The following is a 12,396-nucleotide window of genomic DNA, read 5'->3' as shown; positions in this document are numbered from 1 at the left end:
GAAGGTCATGCTTCACCACTTTGTCCCATGTTTTTCCGGGTCTACAGTCATCCTCAACTATCGATGGTGTTACATTCCAAAACCTCCCACAGAAGTAATTAAAATTAAAAAAACTATAAATACCTATTGGCCACAGAAACCTGGATATACTGAGGAGCCTGTGATATAAATTCACATATATTGACTAGAAAAATCCATGATGTACTGAGGGCATGATAGGTGAACTGCGATGTACTGAGTGTGCTATAGGTGAACCGTGATATGGTGAGGGATTACTGTACCCCTTCCACAGGTTCCCCACACAATTAGTGATTGGCACTTTTTGATGCAGCTCTCCTTGTCCATAATCATTTTGAATATGAAATATTTACATCAGTTGTTTTCAACCTTTTTAAAATCCAGGCCAGGCCAGGTCCAAAACCTGGAATTTTTTTTTTTAGGGGGCTGCACCAAAAAATGTAAGACACAAGTCAAAGAAAAGGTTGCTTGAGAGCCATGAAAAGGTTGCTTGAGAGCCATGAAAAGGTTGCTTGAGGGCCATGAAAAGGTTGCTTGATGGCCATGAAATGGCTGCTAGAGGGCCATGAAAAGGTTGCTTGAGGGCCATGAAAAGGTTGCTTGAGGGCCATGAAAAGGATGCTTGAGGGCCACGAAATGGCTGCTAAGGACCACAAAAAGGATGTTTAAGGGCCATGAAAAGGTTGCTTGAGGGCCATGAAAAGGATGCTTGGGAGCCATGAAAAGGATGCTTGAGGGCCACGAAAAGGATGCTTGAGGGTTATGAAAAGGTTACTTGAGGGCCATGAAAAGGTTGCTTGAGGGCCATGAAAAGGTTGCTTTAGGGCCATATGCACCTTTGTCAGCTGTGATTGAAAACTGTTGATTTAAATATTTAGGTGCAGGCATGGCTGTATGGTAAGAAGTTTGCTTCCCCCCACTTCATGGTATTTTGAGGCAAGTGTCTTGTACAATAGTCCCTGGGCTGACCAAAGCCTTGTGAATAGATTTGGTAGAGGGAAACTGAAAGTAGACCTCTATGCTGACACTTGTTTACAACAATCACATGATGTCAAGGTGAGGATACAGCAATGCATGCACCCCACCCCATCATCATGGAGAACAGACATTAAAATGACGATGATGATGATGATGATGTTGATGGTGTGTGTGTGATGGTGAGCTGCGTAAAAGCACCCAGTACACTCTGTAAGGGGGTTGGCGCTAGGAAGGGCATCCAGCCATAGAAACCATACCAAAACAGACAGGGGGGGGGGGCTGAACAGCCCTTCAACTGGCCAGCTTCTGTCAAACTGTCCAACTCAGGCCAACATGGAAAACTGACATTAAACGATGATGATGATGTTGATGATGATGGTGATGATAATGGTGATGATGATGATGATGTTGATGTAATCCACTCAGAAAGCTTTGGTTAGCCTAGGGCTATATTAGAAAACACTTGCTCAAGGTGTCACTTCAGTGAGACTGAAGTCAGAAGCATGTGAGAAGCAAACTTCTGATCACTCAGTGACCCTTCCGTGTAAATATCATAACATATTTGTCTTTAGTAATCAGAACACGATCCTTAAGTGATATTCTGGCCATGATTATGGTGCCTTGCCTTCTGATATAAAGTGTCTAAGACTACCTTAACCCTTTTACTGTGGAAAGCAGATATCTCCACCCAAAATTTAATTATCCTTAACTGCAGGAAGCAGCTTTATATATCAATCTAAATTTTGTTGAAGAATGTCATATTTGAAACTATTTTCTGCTGAGGTATCCGTGTTAGCGGGGTGCAAAGAGCACCATACGAGTGATCGTTGACAGAGCGGCTAACCGGCTTCCATGCCAGTGGCACAAAAAAGGCACCATTTGAGTGTGATCTTTACTAGAGTCGCCTTATGGACACTTGTGCCCTGTGCTAGTAGGGTGCTAAGAGCACCATCCTAGCATGATCGTTGCCAGAGCGGCTAACTGGCTTCCGTGCCGGTAGCATGTAAAAGGCACCATTCGAGCGTGATTGTTACCAATGTCGCCTTACTGGCACTTGTGCCGGTAGCACGTGTAAAAATATTCGAGCGAGGACGTTGCCAGTACTGCCTGACAGGCCCTCGTGCCGGTGGCATGTAAAAGCACCCACTACACTCTCGGAGTGGTTGGCATTAGGAAGGGCATCCAGCTGTAGAAACTCTGCCAGATCAACATTGGAGCCTGGTGCAGCCATCTGGTTCGCCATTTCTCAGTCAAATTGTCCAACCCATTCTAGCATGGAAAGCAGACGTTAAACGATGATGATGTAAGTCAAGTTTATAGAGGCAATGTGACTTGCAGAAAATAACAATTCTATTTTTGGTAAATTTTTACTGGAATAACGACCATAAAATTTAATCTCACAGTTAAAGAGTTAACTAATATGTCTTCCCTCTTTTAAGCCTTTTGTTGCCATATTTCTGTAAACCCTTTTGATACCAGCCCGGTTGAAACTGGCTCTGGCTTTGTAGTACAAATGTCTTGTTTTCGTAAGTTTTGAATTAAAATCTTCCACCAAACCTTAGTCACAATTTATGTTCCTAACACTAGCTGAGTGATAACTAAGTTATTTTAATAAACTCTTTGTTATATTTAAAGTAATCGAAAGAAACACAGAGCGTCTCAAAATAAATACAGTAATGAAAGGGTTAAAATATGCAACTTCATCGAAAAGAATGAAGAATTTAAGAAAATAACTTTGACACAAATTAACCCGGTATTTGGAACATAAGATAAACATGAAATTTTGATGGAAGGTTTTAATTTGTGTCACGTTCAAACAGGAACTTTTGTATTATGGAACCGGAGCCAGTTTCAGACAGAGTTAGTATCAGAAAGGTTAAGATGACAAAGAGAGACTGGAGGAAAATTTGGCAGTGGCTACATAGAAGTTCTCACTTTGTCTGACAACACATGGCCTCTTTCTCTTGCTCTTGTCTTTGCGCATCAGTAAGTGGCATCCAACCAACCAACCAATATTTATGTTGGCTGTCTGCCTGCTTGATGGCAAATTAACCAAATTTACAGGATATAATTCCTCTACTTAGAGGTAATCTGAGAGAGAGGATATCCTCTACTGATGTTATATATGCAGTATGGGAGTATGTGTGTATGTGTGTGTGTGTGTGTGTGTGTGTATATATATATACTCTTTACTCTTTTACTTGTTTCAGTCATGTGACTGTGGCCATGCTGGAGCACCGCCTTTAGTTGAGCAAATCGACCCCAGGACTTATTCTTTGTAAGCCTAGTACTTATTCTATCGGTCTCTTTTGCTGAACTGCTAAGTGACGGGGACATAAACACACCATCAATTGTCAAGCGATGTTGGGGGGGACAAACACAGACACACAAACATATACACACACACACATACACACACACACACATATATATATATATATATATATATATATATACATGACAGGATTCTTTCAGTTTCCGTCTGCCAAATCCATTCACAAGGCTTTGGTCGGCCCAAGGCTATAGTAGAAGATACTTGCCCAAGGTGCCATCGACCCCAAGTGTTCAACTGGTACTTGTTTTATTGACCCCCAAAAAGACGAAAGGTCAAATCGACCTTGGCGGAATATGAACTCAGAGTGTAGCAACGGGAAAAATACCATTAAGCATCTTGAATAATAATAATAATAATAATAATAATAATGATAATAATAATAATAATAATAATAATAATAATAATAATAATGCTGAGATCCTCCTTGGTCATGACTGACCATGGGATTGCACCTAGAAAGTTAACCTCCCAGGCACAAGTCCATGCAAGGTTGTTTATGGAAGACCAGCAGTAGCCCATGCATACCAGCCTCTCCTCTCTATGCCACCAGTGTTATCAAAGGGAAAGGCAAAGGAGTCGATACAGCTTGGCACCTGTGACATCGCAACTCATTTCTACAGCTGAGTGAACTGGAGCAACATGAAATAAAGTGTCTTGCTCAAGAACACAACATGCAGCCCGGTCTGGGATTCGAACTAGCAATCTCACAATCGTAAGCTCGACGCTCTAACCACTGAGCCACGCACTTTCACTAATAATAATAATAATAATAATGATAATAATAATAATGATAATAATAATGAGTAAATACTCACCATGGTTGACAAAACTCATGATAACATCAGAACTGTTGAGTTTAGGCATTTCATTTTCTAAAGTTCTGCTGAAGAAGTGGGGGTGTTCATCCTCATCGTCGTCTTCAATGGATCCACTGGCACCTGAACCATGCAGCCTATTGTACAGATCGATCATGAAGCGGGGAGCAGAAGTCTCCTTACCGGGAGCCCGCGGTTTCGGTTTGTGGTGTAATCCCATCAAGGTGAGTATTTCTTGTTGAAATTCCTTCTTCACACGATGTGGGATCCGGCTGACCATCACAGACTGTTCCAGGCCATTGTCGGTGTAGAAGCCAGTATCATCCATTCGAGTGGTCCACACACAAGGAGGCCAACACAACAAACACGCCAGCAATACCAGACATAACAAGTGACTGGTATAGGCAAAGATGTCACCTGTCATCTTTTTCTTTTATATCTTGAATTTGGAAGACACCTGAATGAATAAATGATATTCTAATTACTTGCCATTCTTTTACACAGAAACTGTGTGCGCGCACAAACACAACACAATTATAATTATAAAAATAATAATGATAATAATAACAACACGAGCACACGGAGAGTGCAAACCTCCACCAAGGCAACACCAACGTCCTCTTAACGATTAGCCAGAGATGATTTTTAAAATGAGAATATCTGAAATAAACTCGGTTGCTCTTACAAATGAGAATATTAAAAAGGAACCCAACCACTTTCAAAAATTAAGTAAAAAAAACCCCAAAAAGCGGAAAAATAATCCAGAATCCTTGTCCGGTACAGAGTTGATCCCAAAACCTAATCAGTTCATACCAGTCATGAGGTCAAACATCCCTGAAAGTCTCATCCAAATCCACCCAATAGTTCTTGAGATATCTTGTTCACAGACAAACTAACAAACACGACTGAAAACAATACCTCCGCCTTCAGTCAAACTAAAGGATCTTGAATGGAGGTAATCGCTTGGTTAAAATTGCCGAAATGTTCGGACTTTCAGACGAAATATCTTACAAACTATAGAATTTTCTCAATAAAGCCAAGAAAAAAATGATGTTTTATAAACACATTCTACCAGTATACGAAGTTTAAAAGTGTTTAGTTAACTAGAAATTGTGTTGACATCTGCCGTTCAAAAGGAAAAGATCCAAACTAAATATTTTGAAAGCATTTAATATGCACATATGTCTGTATTTTTCCACATATTTAGAAAAGAAAAAATTCTGGAAAAAAATTTTACAAAGATTTTTGAAAATTTTTTCCTGAATCATAATCTCCGTATTTTTCCGCATATTTTGAAAAAAAAAAAAATCTGTAAAAAGTTAAAAATGAAGGAAATAAATGGGGGTGGGTTAGTAATTTAGAAATGTCGATTTTTGCCAATTTTTTTTTGCAGATTCGTATTCCCCATAGCCGAAATGGGGGGTTTGTGTCGAAAAAAAGTTTTAAAGAAGGATGTGGGGGAGGGGGAAACGAAAGTCTTGCCGCGGTCCGCCTCGGGCAGCACTTTTGGGTCTGCTGTAGGCAATGTGTTGTTTGTAGAGCCCAGGGGCGGCAAACTGAAGGGCGGTCACGGGTGGCACACACTCTAACTATGCCACTGCACTGACGAATTCGTTAACCCACCCTCATGAAAGCAACAGGTTGAGCTTTGATTAAAGCCAAAACAATTATTGATTATAAGTCACATAATTATGAATTCGCGAAAGTAGAGTCATTATTTTTATTAGTAAAGATACGTCCCAGCAAGATCCTAACGTATTGTAATTCGGCCCTGTTACTAAAAAGTTTCTCCGCTTAATAGAAAGAAATAGCGTTAAATTTTCAAATTTACCAAAATAAAATATAAACGATTTAAAATAAACATATCTTAATTGTTGTGTGAGAAAGTATATATATTCTGATGATAAAATAAAGTATCTTTCAAAAACATCCTAAATTTATAGACTATATCTTGTGTGTTTACGAAAAAAAACCAAAAACATTTTACAGAAATAAATTTTCCAGAGTGTGAATTACACGGTTCGTTATTAAGTATATCCCCCATCGCCCCCACCTTTTTTTCCGAACCAAAATAAAGGATTTGCAGCATATTAGGAGGTTAGGGTACTTGATTCCACGCAAAAAAAATCCGATTTTTTTTCTTAGTGAAAATCGTGCGGGTGTTAATCTGAAAATTTACCGAAATAGCAGTCGAATTCCTTTAAATCAAATCTTAACAGTCTTATAAAAAAGGAAACACTCGATACAAAACCCCTATTATAAAAGAACAGGGAAGTCGCGACTGGAAGGTTTTTGAGTATGGAGCTGACCTGGAACACCACCACCACCACCACCTTCCTATAAACCGTGAGACCCCTATCTCTTTATATTTAAACATTGTTACCACTCGAGAACTGACAAATTATTCCTAACACAAAGTTAGTCTTAGACTTCCCAAATTAAAACAGAAAAGGGCAGTGAAGTGGCTGAATCGGTGCGGTGAGCTGGCAGAATCGTTAGCACGCTGGACAAAATGCTTAGCAGTATTTCGCCTGTCGCTGCGTTCTGAGTTCAAATTCTGCCGAGGTCGACTTTGCCTTTCATCCTTTCGGGGTCGATTAAATAAGTACCAGTTACGCACTGAGGTCGATATAATCGACTTAATCCCGTGTGTCTGTCCTTGTTTGTCCACTCTATGTTTAGCCCCTTGTGGGTAGTGAAGAAATAAGTATTTCAGTTACGGCTCTTTACGTTCCGAGTTCAAATCCCATCGGTGTTAACTTCGTCTTTCATCGTTATGCGTTGGTCGACAAATAAGTACCAGTGAAGTACCGGCATTGATTATTATCCTACCCCGAAATGTGAGACGTTAGAAACCAACATCAAAAGTAGTTGGCACAAGGCCAACAATATTTTAAAGATGGGACTAAGTCGATTACATCGACTCCAGTATTCGTCTGGTACTTATTATATCGACTCCGAAAGGATGAAAGGAAAAGTCGACTTCGGCGGAATTTGAACTCAGAACATAAAGACGGACGAAATGCCGCTAAGCATTTTGTCCGGCGTGCTTACAATTCTGCTAAGTCGCTGCCATAACTACTTTTGATGTTATGGCAGCGACTTAGCAGAATTGTAAGCACGCCGGACAAAATGCTTAGCGGCATTTCGTCCGTCTTTATGTTCTGAGTTCAAATTCCGCCGAAGTCGACTTTTCCTTTCATCCTTTCGGAGTCGATATAATAAGTACCAGACGAATACTGGAGTCGATGTAATCGACTTAGTCCCATCTTTAAAATATTGTTGGCCTTGTGCCATAAGCTGAAATCAATATTAAAAGTAGCTATGAAGATAACATTTCGGACACCTGTATCTCGCAGTCGTGAGTTCGAATTCAACCCGAGCCATCATGGTAAGTCTTCTCAGTATAATCAAGACTACGTTAGCACGCCGGGCGAAATGCGTAGCCGTATTTCGTCTGCCGTTACGTTCTGAGTTCAAATTCCGCCGAGGTCGACTTTGCCTTTCATCCTTTCGGGGTCGATAAATTAAGTACCAGTTACGCACTGGGGTCGATGTAATCGACTTAATCCGTTTGTCTGTCCTTGTTTGTCCCCTCTGTGTTTAGCCCCTTGTGGGTAGTAAAGAAATAGTTATTGCCTGTCGTGTGTTTGTTTCTCTATAAACTCATTCTCACAGAATCTGACAGTTGTTATTTCTATGTACTCCATCATATTTTAACTACCTTTAATTGTCTTATCAATAAGGTGGTCTTTTAAACATTAGACACGCAAATCTTTCTATTTTTCTCCAATGTTTATCGTTTTAATCGTTGTCTTCTTTGCATAAATCTTTCAAATTATGGCAGAAGGCCAACAATTTTCGGAGAGGAAGTCGATTACTGATCCCAGTGCTTAATAGGTACTTTAGATTAGCGACCCGGACAGGACGAGAAGTAAAGTCTTTTTTACATAATAACCAGTAGGCGCAGGAGTGATTGTGTGGTAAGTAGCTTGCTTACCAACCACATGGTTCTGAGTTCAGTCCCATTGCGTGGCACCTTGGGCAAGTGTCTTCTACTATAGCCTCGGGCCAACCAAAGCCTTGTGAGACGGAAACTGAAAGAAACCCGTCGTATATATATAAGTATGTGTGTATATATGTTTGTCCCTCCAACATCGCTTGACAACCGATGCTTGTGTGTTACGTCCCCGTAACTTAGCGGTTCGGCAAAAGAGACCGATAGAATAAGTACTAGGCTTACAAAGAATAAGTCCTGGGGTCGATTTGCTCGACAAGTAAAAGAGTAAAGAGTATGGTAACCAATCTATATAGCAATCAGTAAATAAATATATATACAATATATATATATATTAAAAAATATATTGTTTTTCGCCAAAAAGTTTTGAGTTAAATCGTACAACTAGAGCGGTGTAGTAAGTAAAGATCTTTGTGGGAGAATAACAAAAGTTCACAGAGTGGAATGAAAATAGATTCATCTTAAATTCCTTAACCAGCAGGATATATATGTGTTGGCGCGTGTGTGCGGATCTCCGCCGTTCGCCGACAAATTACCTGCTCCTGAATTAATTTATAAGTGGCTGAGTATTCCACAGGCACATGTACTCTAATTGCAATTCTCCTATTGAATTAGAGGTATTAATCTACCCGATGGAATTCTATAGTTTCTGTCCATCCAATTTCAATCAGAGTATGAGTGGAGCCGAGGCAATGGAATCGAACCCGATATCTCGTGGTTGTGAAGCGAACTTCTTAACTATTGGGCCACACTGCAGCCTAAAGTTGTGTGTGTGTGTCAAAATATATACAGAGAGAGAGAGAGAGAGAGAGAGAATATATGTTTTTGTGTTTTATTCTTTAAAAAAAGCAACAAGTAAGGATTGTTTCAAGAATTTCCCGGTTCAATGTTTTTTCTTTCCCAGTGAAGTGTGACGAAGTTTCCAACTAAAAGCAACAACGAAATTTCAATGAAGTTGGAAAACAAAGATGATAATAATAACAAACATGATGCGAATGATGACAATTATAGACCGGTGACAGATATTGTTGTTTAGCCGCATAACTTTAAAGTCAGTCCATCCGTGTCCATCGCGTCTTTTTTAAAGCCTACATCATCAGATATGCCGTTGTCTTATTTGAAACAATCAGATTTGATTTGAGGGCGATCTGGCTACTATATTTTAGATCGACAGACCACGAGGGTTGGTTCTGGCTGTTGTTGTCGTTCTTGTGAATGAAAAGACACACATTTGCACAAAGTGTTGCACAAAGACATTTAAAAGATAAACAAATGTATTTAGTAAATATGTAGAAACTTCATACAGACCTACACATACATAAAGTTGTTGCTGTTGGAACACTTGTTATTGCAGCTGCACCTGTACCATCCACCAATGCGTCGTTATGTGATGCACCTTCGCACTTCTATATCAACAACTGAGCAGAACCAGCCTCGATTTCGACTCGGCTTTGATTGATTTACTTGTTTATTATTATTATTATTTAGTTTGTTGATGTTAGTGGTGATTATAATAGAAGGTAATATAGTACAGAGTGGGATGTAGAGGGGGAGGATGTGATATTCGTTCAGAAGAGGGTGCGATGTCGGGGGTAACAGTAATAGTAGTAAGAAGAATAGGAGTAATAGTAGGAGAAGATGTGTTATTAGAGGTGTTTGAAGGGTAACTAGCTTTAAGCGGGGTACCCTTGGTGACGGTAGGAACAGTAAGAGTAGGGGGTTATAACGGGAAGGATACTTAACGTGATGGTGGTGGTAGTGGTCACGAAGAGGCTGATCGGGAGTAGGAGTTAGTAGTCCTGAAATAAGGGGGGGGGGGTTGCAGAGCGGTGTAGTTGATAAAAGAGGTGGGGGGTGTTAATGATGGGTTAGAATAATTGGCGGGAATATACGGATATTTTATAGTAGAATTTTGTTGTTTTGAAAGAGTCATTTCGCCTATAATAACGATAATGGTTTCAATTTTTGATACAGGGCCAACAATTTTAGGGGATGGGTAAGTCGATTGTACATTGACCTCAGTACTCAACTGGTACTTTATTTTATCGACCCCGAAAGGATGAAAGGCAAAATCGACCTCGGCGGAATTTGAACTCAAAACGCTAAGGCGGACGAAATACCTATTTCTTTACTAGCCACAAGGGGCTAAACACAGAGAAGACAAACAAGGACAGACGAACGGATTAAGTCGATTATATCGACCCCCAGCGCGTAGCTGGTACTTATTTAATCGACCCCGAAAGAATGAAAGGCAAAGTCGACCTCGGCGGAATTTGAACTCATAACGTAGCGGCAGACGAAATACCTATTTCTTTATTACCCACAAGGGGCTAAACACAGAGGGGACAAACAAGGACAGACAAACGGATTAAGTCGATTACATGCGTAACTGGTACTTAATTTATCGACCCCCAAAAGGATGAAAGGCAAAGTCGACCTCGGCGGAATTTGAACTCAGAACGTAGCGGCAGACGAAATACCGCTAAGCATTTCACCCGCCGTGCTAACGTTTCTGCCAGCTCGCCGGTAAGCATTTTGGTCGGCGTGCCAATGATTCTGCTAGCTCAACGTCTTAGTAGAAGTTGTGGTGAAGATAAAGAATACGCACACCAGGCGGCCAGGTTTAGGGTTAGGGTTACGCTGAAAACGGGTGGTGTGCTTATTCTTTACCTCTGCCGAAGTTGTTACGTAGAGCTGTACTCCGCAACCTTTTTCCCACTCGCGGTACTCTTATATTCTTTTCAAAATTTGAGAGTACACCTGAACTAAAAATTTTTTCTAAAAGCAATGGCGGACTGGGTCTAAAAGTATTGGTTGCTAGGAGACTAAGCGGGCCCACCTGCAACTACAAGGGGGCCAACCCGCAACTACAATGATTGATTATAGTTTCAGCTCACGAGCTGTGGCCATGCTATCATTTAATTTTTTTTTTTAAGTATTTCAACTGTCTACAAACACAGCCAGGCTGAAATACCAGTGTGCCGCGGAGTACTGATGTTACTTGTTTCAATCATTGGACTGCGGCCATGCTGGGGTACTGCCTCGGTGGATTTTACTCGAACGAGTTAACTCCAGTACATATTATTTTCTTTATGAAGTCTGGTGTTTATTCAATCGCTCTTTTTTTGTCGAACTGGTGTTGGTTTGCTTACGAGGGTATAAACAAACCAACACCCCATTCTACCACTTTAGATATTAAGTCACGGATAATTTCCTTTTGAACGGCACTTTGTAACAATTTCTAGGTAACTAAAAAGTTTTAAACTTCGTATACTGGTAGAATGTGTTTATAAAACACCATTTTCTCTTGGTTTTATTGAGAAAATTCTATAGTTTGTAAGATATTTCGTCTGAAATTTCGAGCATTTCGGCAATTTTAACCAATCGATTACCTCCATTGAGCTAAAATCATTTGCTGCGTCTAAAACTGAGACAGCATCCTGTCACTAACCCTAAACCTAAATTTTTTTTCTTAATTGTTAAATTAATTTAATTGCTACGCGTGTAAAAAAAAAAACGTTTTTTTTACACGCGTAGCAATTAAATTAATTTAACAATTAAGAAAAAAATGTTTAGGGTTAGGGTGAGGTTTAGGGTTAGTGACAGGATGTTGTCTCAATTTTTAGACGCAGCAAATGATTTTAGCTCAATTAGAGGCGATTCATTGGTTAAAATTCGAAAAATTAAACTACGTTAAACAAACGAATTACAATTTTATCAAGAAAGCCAAGAGAAAAAAAATGTTTTATTTTGACACATTCTACTAGCATATGAAGTTTTAAAGTGTTTAGCTAACTAGAAATTGTGTGCCGTTCAAAAGGAAAATGTCCAAATATTAGATTCCAGAACTTGGTGCTCTACTCACCGAATACTTTAATCCCTTACTCTAAAGAGTTTTACTTTGAGATTTGAATGCAATACAGTGAATACACAAAAAAATAAAGACAACTAACATATTTCAGTTCTATATTTAAGAGATGAGGAATTATGTACATTATTTACAATTGACGGATATTTGTCCTCATCATGTTTGTTGTTAACACAACGTTTCGGCTGATATACCCTCCAGCCTTCATCAGGTGTCTTGGGGGAAATTTCGAACCTGGGTCCTCATTCCTAAGGTATTTTCGATGTTGTTGCTATTATTATTATTATTATTATTATTATTATTATTATTCAGGTCACTGCCTGGTATCGAACTCGGAATCTTGGGGTTAGTAGCCCGCGCTCTT

At 39.7% G+C, this 12,396-nt stretch overlaps 1 protein-coding gene across 4 annotated transcripts in view; it reads right to left on the bottom strand.

The window, feature by feature from the left end:
- Window positions 1-9,643, bottom strand: part of LOC115223387 (bone morphogenetic protein 7-like) — a 39,113-nt gene extending 29,470 nt beyond the window's left edge. For 3 of the 4 annotated variants that reach the window (XR_005003598.1, XR_005003599.1, XR_003882805.2), the window contains exons 1-2: window positions 9,473-9,643; window positions 4,147-4,603 (exon numbers count right to left, since the gene is read on the bottom strand). Coding sequence is in view for 1 of the 4 variants with exons in the window: in XM_036512664.1 (XP_036368557.1) it covers window positions 4,147-4,570 (424 nt within the window). In the remaining 3 variants the exon portion in view is untranslated. The remainder of the gene's footprint in view (window positions 1-4,146; window positions 4,604-9,472) is intronic. The other variant, XM_036512664.1, reaches the window with a different exon arrangement.
- Between the last annotated feature and the right edge of the window lie 2,753 nt (window positions 9,644-12,396).

The sequence above is a fragment of the Octopus sinensis genome, linkage group LG23 (genome assembly GCF_006345805.1).
Source record: "Octopus sinensis linkage group LG23, ASM634580v1, whole genome shotgun sequence".
NCBI classification, from domain to species: Eukaryota; Metazoa; Mollusca; class Cephalopoda; order Octopoda; family Octopodidae; genus Octopus; species Octopus sinensis.
Note: the sequence above shows the minus strand (reverse complement) of the source record. Positions and strands in the feature narration are given on the sequence as shown.